General features: G+C 38.2%; 2 protein-coding genes across 5 annotated transcripts in view; one reads left to right on the plus strand and one right to left on the minus strand.

The window, feature by feature from the left end:
- The window catches only part of CEP85L (centrosomal protein 85L), a 159,447-nt gene that overhangs the window by 88,926 nt on the left and 43,853 nt on the right, over positions 1-26,668 (plus strand). The window lies entirely within an intron of this gene.
- PLN (phospholamban) lies at positions 7,458-18,343 on the minus strand. 2 transcript variants are annotated; one of them, XM_074819256.1, is made up of 4 exons: positions 18,096-18,343; positions 13,223-13,257; positions 10,972-11,049; positions 7,458-10,569 (listed from the first exon to the last, which is right to left on the minus strand). In XM_074819256.1, exon 4 carries the CDS (start codon positions 10,444-10,446, stop codon positions 10,288-10,290), a length of 159 nt encoding a protein of 52 aa, XP_074675357.1. In that variant the 5' UTR covers positions 10,447-10,569; positions 10,972-11,049; positions 13,223-13,257; positions 18,096-18,343; the 3' UTR covers positions 7,458-10,287. The 2 variants fall into 2 exon arrangements, with proteins under 2 accessions (XP_074675357.1, XP_074675356.1); XM_074819255.1 differs by lacking the exon at positions 10,972-11,049 and having other exon boundaries at positions 18,096-18,341.

Here is a 26,668-nt window from a genome sequence, read left to right on the forward strand (position 1 = left end):
GGTGTTTTAGAAACTCTTATGTTTAGGTTAAAACAACTCCCAGCCTTTGTTTTTCATCTCTGAAGTGCTTTCTCACTCTGATTTTGATTAAATACAAGCCCTGTCTGTATTACTACGGTTATTCAGAAAATAGAAATGGTTCGTGCAGGCATTGATCCTGAGCTGTGTTTTGAGGACAGAGCCAACAGGGGGAGCAGAAGCTTTATTTATCTTTTTGGCTGAATTCATAAAATGGGGCTGCACCTTTTCAGGTTTTTGAGATTGTAAGATTATAGGATGAAGTTTTGCCTAAAACTGTTTTTGTCTTGCTCCTGTTCTTTTTATATCTGTATCAGTATTGATGCATATGTCACATGATCCATCTAGCCCCTGGCTTAGGAAGCAATGATCCTATCGGCTGTCAGGTCAGTCCTGGAAAACAGGGGAAGTCCTTGAAGCTGTGGCCTTTGCTCTGCTAACCCTGACTGCCTGCTTGGTTGCAAGGGGGGAGACAGGGAGTCTGACAGTAATTAAGGGCACAAGGGGTGTGGAGGAGGTTCCTGGTGGCCTTAGCAAGCAATTTCATTGGTATGATTTGGAGTTGTGTTTATGGGTCTTGAATTGTGATCGGTTACACTTCCTCAAGTGAGAAGTGGTTGTGAAATAGGACCCGGAGAAAAGGAAAGTTAAAGCGTGTGCAAGAGCCGTGAGCCATTGGGCTTTTACAGGCCCTCCCTGCCTGCCCTGGCCTTCTGCCCAGAGGTTACAGCTGTAAGGAGGAGGGATGCCAGAAGAGCTGAAGAAAGTAGAATGGTTCTTCCTGTCTTGACACCTGTTTTTAAAAGAAACCTCAGCTTAATTGAGCTATAGGGTTTGGGAACTGATATGCTGTTATTTCTGAGAAACCAAGAAAACTATGATCCTAAGTGGAGTGTATACCTAGGAAGGAGAGAGATAGCAGAAAACATAAGATTTTGCTAGAGGAAGCTGATGCTTTATAAAAGGGGAAAAAGCTGCAGCTCTATAGAAACTTTTTCTTTTTCTCTTAGTGGGGATTTTTTTTTGCTGTTTTGCTTTTAATAAGTATGTGTGCTGATAGAAAAGCTGTGGTTTTTACAGGACTGAAAAAATTAGAGTTTATCATCATTTTACTTTAAACCTATCATTGCCATGAACAGAAAACAAAATGAACTTTGCTTTTAACTAACGATCCACACCAGTTTTGTGCATCGTTAAGGCAGTCTGGTAGAAGGAGAGACTATAGAGGGCAGCTATCACTAATGAAGTAAGAAAAGACTGCAGCAGTTTTCTGAGTTGAGTTTGAGGACTGATAGTTCAGGAACAGCTGTTGGACTTAATAGTGCAGTCTACAAATAAATTTTTATGCCCTCACAGACTAATATAGACAGTTTACCCCGCAAAACTCTCAATTAGAGTTTATTTTTATAAAATGAGACAAGCTTTGAATTTATGCTTACTGTAAAGAATAATGCATTACAGCCCTTAAAAGCTGTTCCAAGGTTAATTACTCTCAAAATTAAGATTCTGTGTTTCCTAGTAGTCTGAATTTGACTGAACTCAGCATCTACCTGTTGGGTTTTTGTTACACTTTGCTCCTCAAATTAAAAAGCATATAAATGGCTTTTCCATTCCAATTGTAAACTCTGATTTTTAAAATAAAATATTTACTGTGCTTATAAGGGAGGCTCAGAGTGTTGGATAGAAGATCTGCAGCTACTTTGAGATTCTCTTTCAGGACATGGTCAGGTTTGCAACTGCAGAAAAGGTTCTGCAGAATGCCTCTTCAGAGAAGGTGCATTGTTTAGCTGTGGGTGTGATGTTTGTGTGTTTCGGAAATCTCCAAGGAGGATCTGATCTATGGTTATTGTGTAACACCATGGAGTTGTATGTGAAAACTCTTCTCTAGCTAATGTGTACTATTTAATGTATGCTTTTTGAAGATAAACATTCTCCTACGCATTTCCAAGGAACAGATTTTAACAGTGCTTCAATGAAAGTAATTTCCATGCAGAATTTATATTTCATCATACAGTTATTTTCAATGTACAGCTGATCTTTCAGCAGATATGACCATTGTAATACCTTTTTTTTTAAACCCCTGAAGTAAAGAAGTATGTGATTAGGCCTGTGTTAAGGGAAAAAAATGCTTATAATACATGACAGTGGTTCCCATTTACTGAACTGGGAGGCCATACAAATCTGGATAAAAAGGCTGTATGTTTTCATGTAAAAGCATTTCTTAAAGCCTGATCCCATTATCTGTCCTATTATCTGAATGCATCTAGAATACAGCAGAGATAATAGATGGAAATTGCTTAAGTGCAGTTTTTTCCTATAATGTATCAGGTTTACTGTTTTTTCTTAAGAGGAAAACACTGCCTTGTTAATACCATGTATATAAAAGTTATTGGGAATTAAATTTTAATGTGTTGAGAAATTTAGAGATACTGCAACAATGTTAATTTCAAAACAGAGAGGAAGAAAGTAAACTGCATGGATACCTAAACATTAGTAAACAAAAGTTGTAAAACTTTAACTGAAAGAAAAAGTTACAACATTCTTCAAATAATATTCTTGCCACAGAAAACTTTATTCTTAAATGTCAACTCAAAACTAGTTTTTCTTATGATCCTGGCAAATCAGAAAACTAAAAATGATTAATATCAACATTTTTTCCTGTGTCACGTTTTGATGAAACCATACTTTTCATCAAGATAAAACTTTCTAGCATGAAGAATTACCACCTTTAGCAGAGTGAATACCTTCACTGTGAGCCACAATTAAGCTTTTTTTGTTCTGTTCCTTTTGCTGTGAAGTTGGTAGTCCATCAGCTGGGATTCCTTTTGTGCATATGTGGGCTCAGTCTGGAGTAGGCACTAGCAGACGATGGGAAACGAAACTTGGACCATACTTGATTGGAAAAAGAGACTTGGCATTGGTTAACTAAAAACTTTGCCAATTTTATATGTCATCTCAGGAAAATGAATGTTTCAGTTTCAGCAGCCTATTACAACATTTGTTGAAGGTGTTTTCATTGGTGGCTGAGTGGAGGCTGCTGGGGTTGTTTCTTGGGGTTGTTTCTATATGCTACTGGCAGAGTTTCTTCTAGGCTTCCTTTGTATGTAATTTTGGATCTCGAAATATGTGATTGTTGGTGGCAGTAGATTCATCTTTCTCCTTTTAATAAAAAGGAATATGTGATTTTAATCATTGTCAGGGCTAACTCATTTATCTGACTTTAGCTATTAAACTGTCCCAGTGGTTTTCCTAAGATAGGGAAACTTTTGAAACTTTTGAACATACAGAAGAGCATACAGACAGTCTGTAAGCTCTGGCTGAAGGCTTTGGACAGTCCCGAGCAGCGTATCAATGAATAGCCGTTTTGTTGGGAAAACCATTTTTTGTATTCTTTAGACTAGAGTGGGCTTCATAGCCATTTCTGTGGTTTTGGTATGCTTCAAGCCATCTGTGTCAAGCATCAGCAGAAATCCTCCTAAATAATACATAACTGTGTAACTGTTACGACACATATCCCTTGTATATAAATTTACAGATTTTTTTTTTTAAAAAGCAAAATTTTTCAAGATTATCAAAGTGATAAAGTGCTTACAGTGATATAGCTGTGCAAAGTTTTCTGCTTTAAATGCAAAGAGACAGGAATTGACATTACTATATCAACATAAGAAAGCTCTAGATATGTAGTTTATAGAAGCAATTTTAAATGTTTATTGCACATATTTCAGAGCATATGAGAGAAAAGCTTTCACTTTAACTATTCGTGCTGCTGTACCTAATGCTGCCAAAGCTTTGGAGCAGGTAGGATAGAGTGGAACGTGGATGCCTGTTAACAGTACGACTCGTATAAACTTTCTGTTTTGGTAGGCACGCTGCCTTTTCCTGTGAAGTCTTTTTGTGGATCCAAGTTAGATGGGTCTTTTCCAGATAAGTGAACCACCCCAAACCAACACTAATCTGGAAATCCTGAGTGTGAACATGAGTAGATCAGCTCTGTAGTACACTCAGTGCTTGTGAGAAGTGCTGGATCAACAGTATGTGTGCTAAATCAGGGATGTGCTGTTGGCAATAAGGAAGTTGGAAGCTGGGGCTTCCCCCACCCCATGAGCAACATCTGTGCCTCTTGCATGTGTGCAAAAGACTGTTATTACATGTATGTAAGGCAGTAAGTTTACTGTGCAGTGTGTATGTGTTGGTGCACTTTGTTCCTACGTTGAACTTGTGGAAGAGAGATGCTAAGAGTAAGCTGTTTGGCCCCATTTTAATGTATGAAATCTACTTCTGGCCACCTTCTTTCCCAGCATATCTCAGGTTTGTAGGGCTACCTTCTGGGCAAATAATTCCAGCAGAAGCCATCTTTTCTTGGTCACTGTCCTTCCCGGGGACCTGTGGGGAAAGTACATCATCCTGTAAAGGGCCGTAGAAGAAGGTCCTGTAAGAAGCTTATGCTGCATGCTTAAAGTGAGGACAAGCTATGGACTGGATGATTGCACTGGCAGGTACAAGTGGTGTGGTTGAGGGCTCCCACGCTGTACACTTGACCTGTGCGTAAGTGGTAAATCCGGCTTACTGAGGCTGTAGCACACTCCTTGCATTTGTGCAGATGCACCTACTGCTTCTGTACGTGTTGGTGTTAAGGGCTTCCTAAGGCAGAGTTATGATAACCCTTGTTAATGGTCGTTTGTTTTTCTAGCTGCTTTGACAGCTTCTTTTGATACTGCTGGATAACACTAATGGCTTCTGGCTTTTAAGGTGTTGCTGTGAACTGTAGGTGGTCCAAAAAGGTATAACTAAGTTTTCAGATTTAAACTTAACATACCCTCATCTGAGCTGCTGCCAGCTGCTTTTCATGGATATCCTTGTTTCCGTCTACAGCATCTGTGCTTTTGCTCTCCACAGGTAATTTGATGCGTGCTGTCAACGCAATGTAGGTGTTTTGTTCTGCCTTCCTGCTGTATCTGTATCATTTCCCATGCAGTACATGTTCTATGGAAATCCCATTTTAAAAACTTTATTTCTCTTGTCCCCTCTTGCAGAAATGATGTTTGTTGAAGGCTGCAGGTCTTTTGTAGGTCTTTAAATACTGTAGCAGTGAGTAAACTACAGTAACTGCTGATGCATACTTCAGTTTCTTCATGTACTCAGCAAGGCTCTAGATGCTTTCTTTACTCAGTGGCAGGTAGATAATTGTGCACAGCTTTTAGGATTGCTTTTTGATAAAATTGGTATGTGAACACTTTGTCAGCTATGTCAGTCTCTGCAGTCTTTGCATATTTATATTCAAATAGTTTGGAGTGTCTACATTATTGCAAAACCCTCAAAACAGGTTTTGAGATGGAAGCAGAGCCTCACAGAGATTCACATCAGCTTCACAAGGATAAATGCGAGCACCAGAACCAGGACAATAAGCAGAAAATTGAGTAGCAGGTTGAGACCTCTGTTGTTAGCAAGATCCATAATGTGCATCAGTCTGCCAGCTTGTGCTTGCAGCAGACTCTTGATTGTAGCTTTAGGTTGCTCCTTCAGTAGTAAGCAATGTAGATTCACATTAATTTCATTGTTTCCTCAGCTGTTTACCTGGTTTTAGTTTCTGCCACTTAAGAAAAAAATGTTTGTTTACAATAACTAGATTTTATTTTTTTTTCCCCAAAAAGGACTCTGGATCCTCCTACAAGCCTTTTTTTCCAAATACCTTAAAAGTAAAAAAAAAAAAAAAGTTAATGATAACTTTCATTTCACTACCGAAGAACTTCTGAGGAACTAATTAATGGAGAAAAGACTTGAATTTGTATACAGTTTGGCTCTTTATTTTTTTTATTTTTTAATGTGTATGGTACTTCTCAGACTGATTTGGATTTCAAAAGAATGGCTATTCTCAAGACTTACTCTGTTTACTTTTAAAAGATCTCTGTAGGTGCAAAAAAAAAAAAAGTTTCTCATCTAGGCAAAATGTACCTCTGTTAATAGGACTATTTCCTACCCTTCTAGGGCTTGGCATCGTGCAGCACTATAGGTAGCGTTTTGCCAGCAGTGTGCTGTGTAGGATTCACTGCAGCTTTGCAAATGCCTTATTAAGAATCTGGATTGGGCTGGCAGACGAGGTATCCTTAGTGCTTTTAATAGCACACACGCAATAGCTTATTTTAAGATACTGTTAATAACTTAGCAATTGTGGTTTACGTATAGAAATATATATAAACAAAAATACCAAAGAGTACCACTCAGCCCTAACAATGAAATGTTGCCAAAGCTTCCTTTTAATAACCAGTTAAATTTTTAGGGAAGATCACAAGAGGGCAGTGTTTTATAATTTTATATTTTATACAAAACCAGAACTTTTGGCATTCTTTTATTTAAAAAAAAAAAGGGGGGGGGGCTTATAAAGCAATCATTTTGACTAAACTAATTGTCAGAGATTGCAATAAATCTAGGGTCTGTTTTAAATAATTTAAATTACTGGAGTTCTTACTGAGATAAGCATCAGTTTTTAAAGGAATCCTTGTAAATACGTTGATCTGGTTTTAATCTTTGCAATGAACAAGAGATGTTCATTCATCTCCTTCCATAACCAAAACTGCTTGTTTTTTTCCCCCAGTTTTTAACATCTAGGTCAAAGCTAAAAGGACTACATTGGTTGTTAAATAAAAGATATCTATGGATCTTGTAGGACTTCACAAACAATTTCTAACTGTATTCTGACAGACACCATTTATTAATAGCCATACAAATACAGGTACCTGGTCTGTAATACACTATAGTGTATTAGTATGCTTCCAGATATGAACAAGAATATTCTCTAAGTGGATGTGTTCATTACTCCACTCTAATTTTTGCAGAGCGGATATAGGTAAAGTATATATCAGCATGAGTGTGTATGTCTGACATGATCATTGTTCTGTGTGTAGTTGTAGGAGAACTTTTATATAAGTTCTTTGTGCCTGAGGGGGGCAAACATTTTGTGCATGTTTTGTGAAAAATTTTTCTTTAAGCCTGTTTTACACTTGTCTTTTCACTGGGTGGTTCAGTTCTTCTAGGAAGGGCAGTTGTTGCTAAACTGATGCAGAAAAGTTAATAAAGAAACGCAAGTACCTGCTGCCCTCTAAAGTACCTTATTGACTAGTCTTGATCAGAGCAAAATTTAAATTCTGAAATGGGTCACGTCTTCACCTAGAGAAAAATGGGTAGATACATCAATTTTTGCTGAAAAGCTGGCTGAGAAGACACATCCTTAAAATCAGTGTATTCTTGTTCCTGATTCAGCTCTTTCCCTGTGTAAAATTGCCACAGAAGTTTGTAATTTGTTTAGGGGTTTTTTCTGAAAAAGAATAATATCAGATTGTTGTCTGTTTAGCTGTCTTTATTCATTATCAGTGTGTAAAATGAACTTAAAAATATGTAGCCTTGGGTGGAGAGGAATAGAGAATTGAAAACTTAGTCCAAGCTACATGCTGTGTTTGGAATTTTTATTACAGCTCATAAAGTTTTTGATTACACTTTCATAAAATTCATTAGGATCGCTTATGTGCCGTAGTTAGTGAGTGTAAATTAAGTATGTGTAAGTGATCTGGACATCGCAAAATAGGCAAGATTACGGTTGAAAACCAAAACAGAATACATAGAGGTATAAAGAATTAGCTGTGTGATGACTAGCTCTTTTTCACATAACTTTAAGTAGATGATAAAATGGATTCTTCTTTCTAAACTGAATTGTATCTTATCATTAATATATTTTCAAGCAGTCATTTTAATAAATAAAAATACAGTAGATGTTAGTTTTAAAGCCCATATAAGTATACAAAGAAGATTGTACTATGTACAAAAGGTTTTTATTTTTTTAACCTTGAGTTTTGGTTGACATTTAGTGATATAGAGGATGGTAGCAGATTTTCTGATCAGCAGAATCCTAAGAGACAAATGAACCATATAGTACATGCAATTTATCTGCATTGCTGTAAATTAACAGTAGGGCTTCCAGTTTATTTACACTTTGGTTTTGTTCTTGTTTATTTATTGTTTTTAAATAAATAATGGCTTTTCAGATACATAAGAGGAAAGTGATGAGTTTGTTTTTATGAGAGGGGGTGGGGTTTTTATTTTTTTTAGCAATGCTTTACTTTGTCTTCTGTATATTACTGGCTTGTGAAACCTGTGATCCCAACATGTCCTCAGCATGTATGCACTGATATTTTACTCTTAACACCTTTTTTCTTCAGGAAGTTTTCAGTACTGTAAAACCGTTGTCTGTTTTCAATTGAAGCCGCTTGAATCACCTCCAAAGCAAACTAAAACTGGAAACCCTATCCATTACAAAAATATAGATTTGAAAAGAGAAAAAAGTAACTTTAGATTTTTCTATCCCCCCCGCCCCCCTCCCCCCTGAGATGCACTGTGGTTTGGGCTTTTCTTAAGAAGAAGGATTAATAGGGAGAGTGCGCTTACTAAAATCTCATGCATTTGTGAGAGTGGTCAGAATGCATGAAATGGAAATTGAGATTTACGTTGACAGTTCAAATCAGTAATATTAATATACTAACTTGCAAGTGGGGGCGTGTGTTGCCGATCTCATCAGTGCTTACCCTAATCCTCATACAGTAGCTAACTAATTTCCTCTAGTGATTAACCTTATTTCAGAGGTCTGGTCTCAGCATATCTATTTGTCAGGTAGGAAATACATCACTGCTGGACTTGCTTGCATTCCATCAAATACAGAGGTTTTTTTCAAAGATGTCTTTCCTTCCTGCTCACTGTCAACCTCTACTCATGGAATACTAAGTTTTAAAGGCAGAATACAAGATTAAGATAAACTTGTTTTGACTTTCTGTATTCATCAATAGGATTGCTTACATAGAGTGGTATAGAAAGATGCCTGTTTAAAAAAGGATGTCTGTTTGACCTCTGTCTGTAGATTCTTGAGCTTTCTTTAAATTTGAAAACTGTATAAAGTTTCTAGGAATTCAGCTTAATACCAACACGTAGGAAGGCTACTGCTCCATCTTGTTACTGACAACTTCTGGAGTAGAAACTTTTACGTGCATAGACTGTGGTTTACTGGTTAAAAATATATTTCTGCAATGCTTTCCCTCCTGTGCGTAATTGTTTATAACTTATTTTTGAATCTGTCATTTATAGTAGGAAAATACTTGCTTGTTCTCTAACAGGCATTTGCAGTTGAAGGTGGTGGTATTACTTGTATGATACACTTCAATCATGGCAGTAAGGGTGACCTACACCTTTCTCTTTACCACATCAGATATAAGCCACCTTGTGTGACATTGGCAAGTACCAAGTTTTCTATAGTTTTAAACTAAGGAATTTATTACATAAATTACAGCAGGCCATAATAAAGTTGTCTGAAGCCAAATATTAAGAACTCTGAGAATTATTTCTGAGTTGTGCCTATTGTCATGTCAGTTAAATGACTATAGAAAATTAAATCTTTGATACCAGTGTGGTAGTGTCATTTTTTTTCTGCAAAACATAGTGAAAAAACTTTCCAGATGTCACTTAGGGATGTAAGGATGTAAGGGTGTATCTGGTGAAAAACTCTGTAAATGAAGTTGGTTTTTTCTTTTTTTTCAGATCCAAGTTGTGTGAGTGTATATATACACACATACATGGGTATGTTTATGTAAAAAAGATCCCTTAAATAGGGAGAAAAACATATGAAAGTTTTTATTTCTGGGTTAGGAGAGACTTTTGGTTTATTCTCACATTCCCTAAAAAAAACCTAAAACAATTTGAATACCTTCATTCGATAATGCAGAGATGCATCACCTTGAGGTAAGCAGAGCAGAAGTTTTCCTAGGATGCGTTGAGGGCTGTGTGCCTGTAGCTAGCTTGTCCTGGGGCAGATGAGGGCCAAATTTGGAACCCCTCCAAGGGCTTAAGGATTTTCAGAGAAACCTAAGAACAGTCAGGCCCCCCAAAAGTGAATTTACTCTTTGTGTGATCTAGCTAAAACATTGAGGAACTTACCAACTCCATGAAGAGCCAGTACTTTACCCCTTCAGAAAAGACATCTCTTGATTGAGACAGACAAACTAGGTCACGTACAGCTTTGTAACAACAGGCTCTGAACACTGTTCTGCACAGAGGTGTGTTTTTAATACATGTGGTAGGTAGTAAGAGAATAGTGCGATGGTTGGCATACAGCTCTAGTCCAAGTGCTACCCCCTCTCACAAGAGGATCCTTGCATTGGGAGTTGCGGGTGTAGGTCTCTCTTCCCTCTGGGGTGACTTTCCTAGAGGACAGTGCAGAGAAGTGCTGGAACTTCAGAGGAGCATCACAATGATACAGATCAGCAAGAGGCAAATTAAAATCAGGCAGAAATTCACAAAGAGCTCTTGGAGCCTTTGGCGAGCTTGTGGGTTGACCTCAATAGTTGAGGCTCTCCTCAGAGCAGAGCGGGTTATGTATTGGACCTTCTCCATGGCAACAAGAAAGCAGAGGGCACAAATCAGAGGTTTTAGGAGTGCAGGAAAGAAGAGAAGTTGTCAGGAACAGTGCAAAGTGCCTATTATCTTCTCTTTTTGTTTTAGACAGCCTTTGTGGAGCTGGGAAAGCAGGAAAGTGAAGAGTTAGAAATGCAGAAGTGTTTTGATGAGTGCAAACGGGGATTGTTTTAAAGTTCTAAAAAGCCTGAAGTAAATAGATTGCCTTTACAGTGTTTTTACTTTAAAACAGGATTTTTAAAAATTTGGTTTTCGAGTTTAGGTTTGTGCTGTATTGTGCGTCTCCTCTTGAAGGCTACCGAGCACTTGCTTCTTAGCAGTGCTGAGGAATTGTAAAATGGAAATTGTGGATTTGTGGGTTTTACCCAGATCATTGCTTTAGATCCTAATCTCTCTACCCTTTTCATTCTGTGGAAAGGCCATGGCTGATTTCCCTCCCACCCCACCATGCTTTATTTGTTCAAGCACATGTGAACACCTGATGATATGGCTAGAGTCACAGACCTTTCAGCCAGGAGATCTGGGTATTACTGCTGGCTGTTACTGACCCGGGCAGATAATCAGGCTTACCAGTACCTTATTCTGGAAGGGAGGAAAAGAAATCTTGTTGAAGCATTTCCATTCCAAGTAAAAATTCTTTATGGTGCATAATTAAAAGCTAATGTATCATTGCTATAGGGAATTTTACTAGTGTATTTCTCAACAGACAAAACAGAGTAAGGATTAAAACTTTTTTAAAATACATGTAGGACACTGTGTTACAAAATGCAGGTGCAAAGGCAGAGGACTGCTATAAGACTCAAAGCATGTGTATAACTTTGTCTCTTAAGTGAGTGTCTTATTTCAAGTATATTTCCCCCTTTTTAATGGTAGATGGAAGCACAGTGTGTCAGTTGTCTTAAAACTCCCAATAAGTAGTTGCGGTGTAAAACCCTCCTGTATGAACCTTCCATGGCAAGAGGCTGGCTTTGATACCTGCTTGTGTAGCCCATAGTGAGGTAGATTCTGTAGGTGCTATCACAACATGAAAACTTGGTTTTCAAGATGATGAATGATATATGCATCTCTCAAACTTTGCTCCTAAAGCTGCACTTGCCTCTAAATGCTTTTAGATTCATTAAATGAATTTATCTCATGATCATATCTTTCACAGAAGGCCTCTCCTTGTCGTATCTTTTTTGTGGTAGGTGGGCCATAAATGAAAATCCTATCTACTCGTACATGTCACATAAAGGAAAACCATTGCTTAGGTATCTGCTGTCCAAATTACATGATCCTGACTGAATCAGAGTTACTTTGTTATCCACAAATTTGTCTTTAGATGTGGCTAAAATGAAAAAACCTTAAAATGAAACAGAAGTGTCTTTCAGACTCTTCTTTTTTTAGTCCCTTCATGTTGGGCTATAGAGTCAAATGGTACTGTATGAGCAGAACATGTGTGCTTCCAGTGCCAGTGGCAGTGTTGGTATTTAAAAAGAGACTTTTGAAAGAAACCAGATTACACACGGCTATTTTAATACACCTTTAGTGGATTCCATGTGATGACATCTCCTCCTAAATTTGAACTTCAGAATTTGATATGATATTTTGAGCTGTAGTTGATATTAACTCTATTGCTAACAAAACACACACCAGGAACTTAACTTTCATAGCGACTATAATTTTTCAGCTTTGTTTGACTTTATGCTGTACCTATTTTTGTTTATTTAAGCAGTTAAAGTGCTTGCCAAGTATATTCTGCTTAGTTCTTTGATGGTCACTGTCTGCCCCAAGTGCAGTAAAAGCAAGACATGCACAGGAATTCTCAAGTGACTTGGCTGAAGGCACATTCATTCTCCCAGCCCAGTACAGGCTGGGGTGCGTTAGGCTGTTTATCCTCTTCTAGACAAGGATGGTAGGTGAACCACTAATGGATTTACACTAGTACAGAAAAGTTTGTGTAACCAGTTCATGTGACAGACACTGCACAGCGAACTGCATTTCCTGCAGATGACTTCATCACAACTTATGTCATTTTTTTTATGCAGGGTGTGTGCAACCTGTGGTCTGTGTGTGACCTGCTGCAGCAACATATCTGTCTTCTTCTTGGCTGCTCTTTTTCTTGGGGCTCTCAGAAGGATTGGAACAGCAGGAGTTTTAACCTGCACAATAAGTCCATTTCTGTGTACTGCGTTAGGTTTAGCCGCACACATGCGAGCAGCTGCACTGCTGTGCTGCTGCGTGTGTTTTACTTGCATGACTCAAGGGGCAAGGGCCTGGGGCCTTGAAGTGTTTCCTTAAAAAGCAATATTAGCTGATTGGGCGCAAATGCAAGGCCAACATGGGTGAGGAGAGACAGTGAGATCTCTTTGGGAGGGAAAAAAATATTCTTCCCTTTGGAATGGGTGAGGGATGTTGCTGAGGGAGTAGACAATAGCTCAGAAGGCTGAGTCTGCATTAGCTATTTGGACATACACTACCTTCTTTTTTTTTAAGATCCTTTTGTATCACCTGTCTGGTCATGTAATTTAAAATGTATACCTTTTACAGCTAGAAAATGGTGTAGAGAAGGCATGAGGAAAGTTCAAAACAGAGTAACTTGGTTTTCTAGTTTTAAAAGCTCATACAGTTTTGGAAGCTTTTGAAACACCTCTGTGTTTTATCTACTAACCCTGTCCGTGGGAGAAGTTTTCTTGTAAGCAAAGGAAGAATTCTGTGTCTGTATTTCAGCAAGTTTGTCTCTATAAGTGCATGACTTCAACTAATAAACACATACCTTGCTTGTTAATCCTCCATGGCGCTGTCACCCACCTAAAGCGTGCATAAAGAGAAACAGGTTCAGTAACACAGCTGCATATGGGTGGCTATCAAGGTCAAAATGGACAGTGTGAAAAATAACGAAGGCTGATTGTTGCCACAAATAGTAGCTGTTCTCTACTGCGTAGTCCCTTGACTGTGTTTTAGGTCAATATTAAGAAGTATTATGCATGCACACACCACTTCTTGGAAGGAAAGTGCAGCAAAAGGGCAAACTCTATTTGACATTTTTTTAAAGTCGAAAAGTGTTACTCGTGTGACAAGATCAAGTATTGCACAAGAGAGACTGTTGGCTGTATTGCTATGCAGTTGTGTGTTTAATCCAGTGTTGTTAATGGATGTAAAAGGCTTGTCTATGCACAGGGGGAACCTGCAGGAAGAGGTCGTGTGGCTGACCCTGTATCTTGCTATGTAGGGGATCCCCTACACCTGGTGCCCTAGGATGAGTCACTGATCACGATTATTGCTTCCTTCTTCTCTGACATGTGACTGTTTCACTGATTTGTATTAGGTTATTTTTATCTTTGTTCCTGGGTGTCCTTCACAATGAGAGGAGGTATGTGAGCAAAGTGAAAACTGTGGGCCATGCTCGTTCCTGGTACAACTGCATTGACTTCATTGAAGTCACACGGGATAAATTTGGCTCCTTTGGAAATGCCACAGCAATTTTAGACACAGCCTGTTTCCTGTCATATGTTTACTAAATGCAGCAGTGATATCAGTGGAATAGAAGAGGTTTGACATATTTGATTTGTTGCTGTCCCATTTGACCAAGTGAAGCCCTGAAAGGGTATTGTTAAAAAGTAATATTGCGTAATGTCTATTGCATAGATTTTTACGACAAGATGTCCCCAAAATCCAGTAACTCAGTTTCATCCACTGAAAATAAATGACTTAATAACCATAAACATAGTAATGCAAAAAGTACCATCACGTTCAGTGATCCTTGGTCTAGTTTGTGTTTAGAACTGTTACCAAAAATTACCTGGCCTAAGAAATTCCTGTAGCTGTTGTGTGAGCAGTATGTTACTCCTAGGCAGGAAGAGGTATCCTCTACATGCTCAGAGGAGGTAAGTTTAAAGATTTGTGTGTATAGTGCCAAAGCAAAGAAGAATTCTGCATGCAGGATTAAATGCTGTAAGTTGAATTGAACCTGGAGCCCTTTCTCAGTATTGTCTGTGGATTGTGTGGCCCCTAGAGAAGACATTGCAGAGTTTAAGGCCCTGCCTGCGCGCAGCAGCTGCAGTTCATCTTTGCTGGCTGTCCTCTGTTAATGCGTATATTTTCTATCAAGTTAGTTTCATTGCTCTGTTTTGAACCCTGCTGTAAAATACCTCCTCATTGGCAGTGTGGCGTCACTGCAGTTGAGACCTCCAAGTCTGAAAAATCTTTTCCGTGTGAGGAAGATGAGGGGTGAGAAGGGAGTGGAGAAGGAAGCAAGCATCTGAATTAATTCTGGAGATATCTAGAGGGTCTCACTACTATCAATTTCGTTCAGTAAATAGAACTTTCCAACCATAAAAGAGAAGTTGCTTGCGGGTTTTCACATACAGAAGTGATGTATAAAGCTATGCCATAATTTTAATTTTTTTTTCTTTTTACAAAAAAAGAAATAGTATGAAGGTGACTTCTAGGATTTACCCTAGCAGCTGGGCTTTGTATTTACCTATGCTAGGGGTGCAGAATTCTGTGCTTACTCTGATTTTAGGCTGAGAGTTGCACTGGGCAGTTGTCAGTGAAGAAGGGTGTTAAGGATGTTAGCCAATTTAACAGCTTGGCTGCAGAAAAAGCAAAGTTGAATTTTTTTAAATTTTTTTTTTTTAAGAAGAAAGCATGAAAGGGGAAAGAAAGGGCTGGGGTTCAAAAGCAAAGACTGGGATGGGTGAAGGCAAGAATGCAGACAATAGTGCAGGAGAGGACAGATTGAGGGAGGAAAGCAGAAAAAAGCAGAGAAAGAGATTGGGAGTGTGGTGAAAAAGCAAAGAATTGCACAAGGGGAAAGAGAAGACTGCATCTGAAGTATGTTAAGTCACTGAAGAGAGCTAGGTACTCACTTGTGGCATATAATGCCATTTTTTCAATCACGTGCAGAAAACATTTCCTTGGAATGGGGACAGAAGCAACAATTCAGCTCATAGAGTTTAGGAAGTGCTGGTAACAGGAAAAGTGAACTCATTTTATCTTTTTACTTTTTGTTTTAAAGTCTATTTTGCACTGAAGTGTCAATATTTTTCATGTGTTTGGGAGAGGATGGGGGAAGGCTCACACTTTAGATCCTTTTTTTTTTTCTCCACTGCATGCACTGAGTACCTAACACCTTGTTTCAAGTTGGGTTTTAGCTTCTGGTGGTTCATATGTCACTACTTATTAATAAGAAATGGTGTAAGTGCAATTTGAACTGAAGTAAAAATTGAAATACTTCTAGCATGTATAAAAGGTAGAAGTGGAAGGGAATGTTGCAAGTTGTATTTTTAATGTTTTTAGCAGCTCAGGGGACAACGACATGACATTAATTGAAAGAAGAATATAGTAGGTAAATTCAACTTCTGAGAAGTAATATGATGCCAGGAAAGTCCTCTGAAGCCATGTATCAATTTCTAGAAACCAAAAGCAATATTCTAGTTCTAAAGTGTCTTGTAGTTTAGGGAACATAACATTACTTTCCTGTGGGATTTTTTTGTTTATCCAGTTGGGGTACTTTTCTATTCCTAAATCAAAGTATTCTTAAAGCAAATAAAAAGCTGCTCTTGTAAATGTGTAGGTGTATCCCATACATTTTTGTTCACTGATGGTCTGAAAAGATGTGAAAAATCACCTTTATGCTATCCAGTTACAAACTGATTTTAGTGAGTTTCATATTGTATAATGAAGACACTGTATTCCTAACCTCTTCAGAGGATAAGAAATAAACCCAACTTTTAAAAATAGAAATGTCATATACATAAATCTGAGTATCTCTAAATACGAATAACATAGTTGTCTTGACAAATGAGTGGCAAAAAAAGCAGAAAATTGTTATTTGCTGTAAATTAAATGCAGTATTTCACATCTGATTTGTAACATTGATCACCTGCTACATAGCACATGGCTTCTGTCATGACTGCTGGCTGCTGTTATTTAGGGTTTAGATGTCTGTGACATGGGATGTTATCGGTGTGAAACTTTTAGATTTAACTTCACAGCTGAGCCACAGTGTCATCTAGTTTAAATTACCTAACTGTGACAGGATAGAACTCAGATGAACGGTCATCTAACCTGCTGTAGCTGTGGATGCATTCCAGTAGAGAGCTGCCTACAGTAGTTAAGGTTCTATGTGTTCAATCTGTGCGCATTTGCATAAACTCTGTATTTTTCAAGGCATATGTATGCAGTGCTTGTGTTAGAGAAAGATTCTCTGCATGGCAGAATAAACCCAAACTCCTCTCTTCACTTGAAAATACATTTTATGTAAGTTTAGTCTTGGAAAAAGATCTGTCTCTCAGAATTTTCTTGTTCGTCGTATGCATTGATTTGAAGACACTGAGAGGTCTGAAGTGCTGCTTCTGCCTACTGGAAGCAGCTTCTAGAGAACTTCAGAACAGATTGTTTGCCTTAGGAGTAACAGGATGTCCAGATACCTCCAGTACTTGTCTATTCAAAACTGGCACAAGGCTGCTGAGCACAAAACCGAGCACCTGCGTGTATTTTTGCCTGATGCCTACCAGTCAGTAATAGGAAAAGGAGTTAGGTGTGTCTGTTTGGTAACAGGGAAAACACGCCTCACAAAATTAAGGTCTATATTAAGTCTGTCTTTTCTAAAACCAGAACCTTAAGTAGACATAAGTAGTAAGGTGTGAACTGATGAAAGGGGGCAACATGATTGTAAGGAGGAGAAATTCCTTAGAGACCTATGTATTCATGAATCATATTCCTTTTAAAAATATTTGTATATCTAAATATTAAAATGTCCTTTATGTGACATATTTCTCTTTGAGATGCAGTTTGCAATGATTTTAAAGCTGGGGTTGTATTTTGTTGTACAGTGTGTACGTGCTTTCCTTAGTTGGAAATAAATGGATTACTTTCTGCATTTGAAGTTCAGTTCATGATGTTACAAATCCTAGCTAAATTATTCATCTGTTAATAGAAGCATTCTAGGACAAGTTTGGCAGTGATAACGACCAGCAAGAGAAAATAAACCTTTAAAGGAATTCACAGCAAAGATGCTGTATGAATTCTGTAGCTTGAACTGCAGTTTGAGTAACAAGATATAATTTCAGTTCTAGTACTGCTATTAATGGCTGAAATTTTTAAATTAAGGGTACTTTTTCATCATACAGCAAAAAAAGGTTTACTCTCTCACCGTGTTAGATCAGAAAAATGCTTTTCTTAAGTTAAATGGTGAAAGAGCTTTACCTTTGCTGGGCTGTGGATAGGCAGCTTTGGGGAAACAAAAGTGTCTCTACAAAATATGGAGTGAATTACTCTCTTTGTGGAGTTTGTATTTAAAAACCGAAACATGTTAGATTTAAAAGGAGAGACAAAGGTCTGAGGAAAATGATGAAAGCTTCTCACCTTCTGGTGTAATACATGTATAAATCACCTACCCAAGGACAGCTAGTGTCCCACAAGCATGTAAAAAAAAAAAAAAAACTCAGTTGCCTTTATTGTAGCTAAAGTATGTCGCTCACAGCATTATATTTTTGACTCAGAACTGTAATGACTACATCTCCGTATCTTTGATAAACAATTATAACTATCTGTTGATTTGAGTAGGGAAGTTTTTCTAGAAAGCGACAGCTGCAGTGCCTTGCTGTAAGAATTAAAAGCACAAAAGAAGAGAGGTTCCTTACCTCTGGTGTGACTGGTAGTGAAGCACAGAGGAGCCTGCTCCGGGCTGTGGGAAGTGTCTGTAGATCTCTGGCAACTTGTCCGAGTCTGTGACCAAGTTGTGGGAACAATTGAAGGAGGTTGTTATTTTTTCCCCTCAAAAGTTTCAGAGGCAGGACTGCCGGCGTCATTCAGCAGCCCACAAGTTGTGATTGGTCCCATTTCTGCCTTCTGACACAGGCAGGCTCTCCTCTAAACTTGCTCACAGCAGTAATACATTAAACATGGGCAACATCTTTCCCCTCCTGAAGGGAACTGTGTGCCAGGGAGACCACCTGTGCAGCCACAGGACGAAGGAATCTGGGAAATGGCATGCGTCCGTGGGGTAGCGAAGGGAGTTGCTTGCTTAGACCCTGCCTTTTCTTAAACAATAACTTAAATGGGAATTTGTTCAGGGAGCCGTTTGGGATGTGTTACTTTTGCTACAGCAGTGTTTCTTCATCATGAAAGACCTAAATCTCTAGTGTGGGTGATCACATTTCATACAGGTTGTTGACTTGGAATGATTTTCTTTAGTACAAGGGGTTTCTTAAACTACACTTTCAGTATATATAGTTTTGATAATTCTCTTACACAGCTGGTATTCAGTTTACAGTGCATGATGTGTATTTTCCAATATCTTTCTTCTCACAATGCTTGAACTGAAGTAATTTTTCTGTATTTCAAGTCTCTTCCGATCTTTATGTTAATTTGTGGGTTAGAGAATTTTTTTTCTCCAAATACAGCGTATATAAGTTTATCTCAAAAAATTTATCATTTCTAATTCGAAGTAATTTACCTTTCCTTTAAAACACCCACCCACCCTTTTTCTCTCCCTCCCTCTTTTTGTGGTTGGAAGCTATCCAAGTGATTTTTGAGCTGTTTGGATAGGAGTAGCAGCTGGATGTTACTTTGCAGGTTATATTATGTATATTATTCTGCATTGCGAAATGACAAATGAGACCACAGTGCATACACGGAGTAGATATCATGCATCCGGGAAGTGGAGGATTCAGTGGATGCGAAAGGGCGGAACTGTTGAGCGTGCGAGCATCCAGCATCAGGCCTCGTGTGTGGATGCAACTGACAGCGTGTGCCGTTTCCTGATTCGGAAATTGCAGGCAAAAATACAGAAGCTCAGTTTAACTGCACACTTACAGATCCACTTTTGACAACAATTGTTTAGCATAGATTAGTGCTTGCCTTTGAGCAGGAAACCAAACATGGTGGGGTTTTTTTGTTTAGTTAGTTTTTTTCATTCCCTATAAGCCCTGCTGCGGTACATGCTGCACACCAGCAACAAAAAGACCTTGGAGGTGATGTACCACCTTGTTTCAAATTGAGCTCTATTTTCATTTTTGTAAATAAGGTTTAGCTTTTCTGCAAAATTGGTTATAACATAGTGAAGTTAGCGACTCAATTTTAATATAATAAATCTTCCTGCTTTCTGTTATCCTTTAATATCAAACCCAGGAAATTTAGGGTCACCTGTTTCAGTTGAAAGTTAATTGAATATCTCCACAGTGAGCAGTGATAGTTCTTCACTAGTGCAAAGGGTTTCATCATTTATGTATAATGGCATTATTAACATTATAAATTTCTCATAGTCAACCAAACTGTATTTGGCCTTTTTATGAGGGAAGTTTCATGTTTTTATTGCATGCTGTCATCCAGCAGAAGTACTACTAGGATTGCATTGTTTGCTTTTGTAAGATGTAATGTGAACCTTATACTATTGAAATTCACCTCTGTACTTTGTTATTAAAGTCCAACACCCAGCACTGCAGTAGCTGCAATGCCAGTTCCTCCCTTTTACCCTGTCACTGTAAAATGATCATGTTATTTAGTTACTCTACCCCAAATTCTCATATTTTTTTGTTAGTGAATTAGACACAATCACAATTTTGGAGCTTTTCAGAAATGAGATACCTTAAAAGAACGCTGGTTTTGTTTGTGAGCTGCTGACACAGTCATATCTTGGTCTTTTTAAAGAATGGTACTTAAATGTGAAAGGTAAGGCATTAATAAAAATATTAGCATCTCATCAGAAATATGATACATACGTTCTGTAAATGTCTGACTTGGATATGAATTTTTCTAGTTCAGTTTAGTTTCACTCCCTTGTGTAACTTGGGGGATTTTGGTGGGGTTCTGAGGCAGATGCCAAAGTGCTGCTTACGAGACATGTCAGTCTGACAGGTACAGACAGGATATATGAGCACATCATTGTATTGTTTGATTCACCTCTGGGTGAACGGGTCCAGACACCCATGGATATCAGAAGGGAAAAGCTTTAAAACAGGAATCTGTGTTGGAGGTTCTGGTCTGCTTTATTTTGTTACGGGGAACAAAAATGTGCAGCTGTTGCTTGCTTGACCTTAAATGGAGATGATCTGGGCTTTCTCCAGTGGGATTAGAAATCTGCCACCAGAGCATGTTTCTTCTCATAAATTTATTTAGAGATCTGGTTGATGTTTGGAATAATGTCCAAAGAGACGTGTTATACTTTAGCATACCAGCTCCTCTATTTAAATAATAAGACTTTTATTCACATTGGCGTTAATTTCCTGGACTATTTTTGCCTTTCATGTGCTAGTTTTTTTAATTCCAGCTGTAGATACTGGCCACCTGTATAATCTGTGTAAAGAGTTTGAGATGTCAGTATCTGGTCTGTTGATAATCCACGACTCTGCATAGAAACGAACTATAACCCAAGCCCACTTATTTATAATACACAAGTAAAGAAATTCACCAGTAAGTCTGAGTACTCAGGTTAGTGCATTATTTCACAGTGCTGCTGCAGTTTTCTCTCATACTGCAAATGTAGCTCTACTATATCACACTGCTAAGGTTCCTGTGTTGTGCGTGTTTGGTCTAAAAGTAACTAAAAACAAAGAGAAGGGCGAAGCAGATGCTCCTACAGATGGGCACTGGTTTGTATGTGTAGGTGGGACGGAATAGCAGATTTCGGTATTGAAGCTGAACACTAGAATGAGATCTTTCCTTTTTGTAACCAGTGTTTTTCTGGCCTGATTCTGAGATGCTTCCTGCAGCATGTGTAATTGCTTGTAGTCATCCAGGTATCGGCAAATGTGGCTTACAAGACACTTTTTGCTAGTCTCTGCTAAGGAAAAGGACCAAGCTCGTGTATCCTTCGGTTATATTTGTGCTACAGGCCTAATAAAACCTAAAGGGAGATGGGAGGTTTTTCTTCCTTCTAAAAATACAGGAAAAGCAGTATTTTCAGCTCGTGTGAACAGCATTCCAGATTTACACCAGGTAAGGAGATGGCCTAATCAATTCAGAGATAGTAACTTTTTTTATGCCTTTGACATTTTTTGGTTGAATTTGATAGATTGATGACCTATATATTTGTATGTTTTACCTGATGCCTCATGTAATGCTTATCTGACTTCAGTGATTCTCACTTACATCTGGAATCTCAATGTTTTTTGGATGTATGTGGACAGAGTTGCTTTTCTGAGGCTGCAGATTTTCCAGCTTGCATAGTGAGACTTACAGTCTCTGTTAGCATTATAGGAAACAGCTCTGCTGAGAAATCTAGGCTTTGCATCATGTTATTCTCCTCTGGGACAAGGAGTATTTACTTTTCCTAAGCATTGGACAGTCATTAAATTAGTTTGATCTTCACATTTTGTTCTTCATTATAAACAAGGTGAACTCGCTCTTTGAAGCTGCAGCTTGTGAAGTGTACCATTGCAAAGTGATTAAAAAAACTGTACAAAATAAATTAATAGAAAACTATACAACTTGTGCTGAAATATTTCTCGTTTTGGGAATGCTGAAGGCTCTGGCAGGACTAATCATCTGATTTGTTACTAACCAAAGACATTTTCAGAAAGGTCAGCTTGAATGTTTTCATTTCAGCTTCTGTTACTGGCATGAACTTTTAACCATTAAAGCAGATCACAGGGCTCAGAAGCGTGTAACGCCTGTTTATTGTCTTAGGAGAGAAGTACGGGGCACAAGAAATTTTGCCTGGCTCTTGCTCTGAAAAATCCAGTGTCCTTCCTCTTCCCATACCCCCATAGGGAGCACTTATTTCATTTGGAGGCAACACAGCAGATTTGACCCATGTAGCTTTTCTATTTTACAACAAAATATTGACAGCACAAAAAGCCGTGCTCTTTCAAATACCTGGTTGCTTTCATATCAATGAAGTGCTTTTTTACTAGATCAATGAAGGTCAAATAATTGAACAGTAGCAGTTAATTGCAGTGGTGCAAAAGTGTCTTCAAAATAGCACATGATAGAGAATATGAAGTTCAGTGATCTTCATTACAGTGGAAGGTTTTTTTTATTTCTATGAAATGCCTGGGAGAACAGTATTTTGGTGTTTACTGGTGTCCTTAATTGGTTAAGTGGAACAGTGTGCTTTAGGTGGTGCGCTGAGATCCTTATACCTAAGAAACTGTGTTGAGTGTCTTTGAGATAAACTGTTCTAGGAAGCACAGAGATTAGTTGTGTTATTTGACATGTTATGAGTGATGGATGAATGGCGGGACAAAGACATATGAAAGAGAGATAAAGTTGGAAGACCATGTTCCAGTTGCCAAGTGGTGGTGCTGGATTATCTCCACTTAAACAGTAACTGCAGAATGGAGGAGAAATGATTGGGGGTTAGATTTAGCTGCTACCTATCTTCAGCTGAAGGTTGTCCTAACAGAAATGCACAAACATTGCCCAAATGATGAACGCATTAGCAGCATTTAGAAAATGAAGGATTTACTCGAGTATTGCAGTGACCACCTTCGTGTAGTGTGGACGGGGAGCTTGTTGAGGCCACTGGTCTACATCTTGCCTGACTCGGATCTTCATGCAGATCAACATGGAGATCACATAGATCAGATGTTTAAAGGGTTTTCAGGCTAATTTTTAGTTGGTCCTACTTTGAGATGTGCATATTGGAAATGTGAACCAGAAACACCTTTCTTTCTCTTGGTGTTACAGAATGGCATCTTTCTTTTCTTCACTTATTTCTTCTGCCCATTGCCGTGCCTTCCCCGCCCCTCCCCCCCCCCCTTTTTTTTTTTCTATGGAGTGGCTATAAATAAGACTAACATGATTCCCATGGTGAATGTCAGCTATCTAGCACTTCCTTTCTTTGCTTCATGCAATTCAGAGCTAAAACACTAAGGTATTTTTTTTACTTCATCAAAAATCAATAGCAGAATGTCTTTTTCTTCTTCAGAAATGAAGTGCTATTTCACAATTACATATGCAGGAAAAAAATGCTTTATTTTAAAAATAAAATTTGTTTTGCTCCTAGCACCCCAGAAAATTAAGACCACAAAAGTATTACTTGAGAATTTGAGATACAAAACTTATTTTTCTTTATTCTGCTGTAGAATGTGCCAAAATAAAAATGTTGCTCTATTCCTGTGTTTCAGACCATCTTTGAGTAGCAAGAACAGATTTTCTGGTCTTGCAAATATTTTCTGACTAGGTATTTTTTTTACAGGCAGCTGCTTCCTCATGGAAGTTCTGTTGTCACTCACTGGAGCATGGAAACTTTGTCATATATAGTCTCACAGGTCCTTTTGGCTGTAGCTGCCTTGCCACCAAGGTGATGTGGAGGAGAGCTTTTCTTCCTCTTTTTATTACTTTATTCTTACAAAGAAATGATTTGCTTTACTCTTTTTGTGACCTCTATTGAAAATGAATTGGTCCTGTAGTTTTCAAATACAATCCTTTGCATCAGTTGGTTATCTGAGTATTTGGTATAAAAATAGTATTGACATCCCTGTGAATTAGAAAATGAAAACAAAGGCGGTTCATTCTGAAACATTAACTTTTCCACCTTCTAGATGAGCCTCCTTTTGTGTTAAAATACAGTTGCCTAATTCATATAACACGAATTGGATTACTCTAGCACTAGTTTTAGAAGAATAGACTAAATGTATATTTATAGTTTGGGTTTTTTCTTGCAATAAACTGCAGCATTTACATTAAAACTCTTCAGACTGCAGTAACTCCTGTGTAGATTAAGAAGTGTACAGATTAAGAGCATACTGTTTTACTTGATTAGTTTAATGTATTAGCTACCACTGTGAACAGAGTATGAGTATACTTGATGAGAGGAAAGGGAAGGAAAAAAGGGGAGATTTCAGAGTAAAAAGGGTCTTCAAATATGCTTATAGGGTTATGTAGCTGAAAAATACACCTGCTTGAATATTCAGTGTGACTTTTTCAGTGTGTAGGACTGCAAAGGCAAAATTATGGACGATCTGCTAAATTCCCTACAGACCTGAGCTTCCTGGTGCTTCTTTCCACCTATGGAGGATTTTGCAGATTTCCATTCATCTAAAATACCTTATTAATGACCGTGAAGAAAGGTGACTTGAGAATTAGCAAGGCTTTTGAATTTGATAGTAGATAGAGTGTAGCTTAATAGAAGTAGCAGTGGACTGGAATTTGGAAAATTACAATTTTGAATCTCAACCATGTTACCAGATTCATGCATGTTCCTTTTGATTTTTTTCAAAGACTGTAAGAAAGAGAAACTAGGTAAAGAGGTGTACATACAGTTTTGAACTAGTTGTTGTTGAACCAGCGTTTAGTTTTTTTCCAAGTGTTTGGTATTACTGATGCACTATTAGACGGTATACTAGGAAGGTTTTGCTGCAGATGCCACACTTCAAGTAGTGTGGCTTATCACTACACGGGGAATCATTTTCCCCTCTCATTCTCTGAGTACTGGACACAGAAGGGAGTCTCCAGCTGGAGCATTGGGAGACCTGCCTCTGTGTGTGACATTTTCTAGCATGATGAAAAACACAGTTCAGATCGAACAGAACATGCAGCTTCATCTCCCATTTCAGCTCCAAGGATGTTCCGGATGGATAAGACCTTGTTTTTAATTGTATCAAAACCTTCCTTCAACATGGTTGTTTTTTTTGTTTTTTTTTTTGGTTTTTTTTTTTTTTTTCTTTAGGCAGGGACAGTCTCATTTGTATGTTAAAACCAGTATTTTGCTTACAAAGTTCTTTCCACACTAGAGAATCTGCTGTGTGTTGGTGTTCTTTGGTGTTCCTGGACAAATTGTCCTTGCTCTTGTCTCAGTTTCCTTTCTGTAGAATGAGAATTCTAAGGCTAGTTTCTTTTTAAGATACTTGGAGACCTACAAGTGACAAGTACTAATTGCTGTTGATGGAAGTGATACTTATTTTTTAGTGTGAACTCTTTCTACTCTTTCTGCTCATATCAAGAAGGTGCTAGGGCTCCCCCCCCAGTTTATCTTCTAAGGAAGGAAAACATCTTCACACACTGACACGGATGTTCAAATGCAGCCTTACATCATACTGCTACTTTTGTTAGAGACAAGTACGTTTCAAGTACCCCTCATAAACTCAAGTGGGAAAGGTTCATAATCTGGATTGAAGCCAAACAGTTTAAATATCTGTCACTTACTCCACACACAAATTGTGTGACTACCTTCCATGCTTGTGTGGTTCCTAGTTTCACACAGTCCAGTGTTAAACCAGCTGCATTTCTTCAGTTTGTCAGTGACACAGAAGTTTCAGGCCAGGATTTTCAAATGTCTGACTTTTGAGATTCCAGGACCTGATTTGTAAGAAATACAAAGCCTCAGTACTTCCTCTGAAATTGAGAAAGTCACGCAGGCATATGGTGTTTCCATGTGAGTTTAAAATATTTTTTTTTTTTTCCAAAATGCTGGAGCAAGTGACTGAATAATTGTTGTTTACATGATGATATGTGATGTATGTGATGCTGTACAGGGGATGGTGGTAGAATCCCTGCCCAAAGCAATGGAAATTTTTTCACAGTAGGTCCCTGTGCTGTCCTGATTGGTTTGCTGGCCGAAACACACCTAGTTCCTCCAAGGGAGAATTCCTGCAGTGGGGGCAGAAAACATGAGTATGCCTCTGATTTTTCCCTCTGCTGAAGTTTTTCAAGGTAGTCACCAGCAAATGTGAGTACTGTACTCATGTTGTGCAGAGCTCTGACATCCATAGACGTTATTAACTCTGCATGAGACTGGTTTTGTTGAGAACTTGTTTTTGTCTTCAAATCCCCAGTAAGGTGGATTTAATAAATTCTCTGCTTGCTGCTGGTTATAGAATATCCTTGGGTTTTTAACTTGTCTTTTTTTAATCTGTGTTCATGGTAATAAGAGCTGGAGAAGAACAAAGATGGGGGGGATTGGGGTGTGTGTTTCTTTGTTTCTGTTTACTATTTTGGTTTATCAGCCTAAAAGGGAGTGGAAAACAGTATATTACCTAAGGATTATTTTGCCATGTACTATCAGTTATAACATGTGCAGAAGTTGCACCTGCAAAACTTGACATGTGCAGGTGCCAGTAATTTGGCTAGACTCCATTCTTTCTGCAAGTACACAGAGGCCAATTCTGGATTGCCATTTTTAAATAAAGTGAGCTTTTGTGAGTTTGTGTGAATACTTAGGTTTGTTGTCATATAAATATTTAGAACACTTCTGCTTTATTTTTGTGGGAGTGTTTTGTTTCTTTTTAACTTCAGTTAAATGTGGTGAATATTACACTCATGGCTCATGTTT

Source organism: Strix aluco, chromosome 3 (genome assembly GCF_031877795.1).
Source record: "Strix aluco isolate bStrAlu1 chromosome 3, bStrAlu1.hap1, whole genome shotgun sequence".
Taxonomy (NCBI): Eukaryota; Metazoa; Chordata; class Aves; order Strigiformes; family Strigidae; genus Strix; species Strix aluco.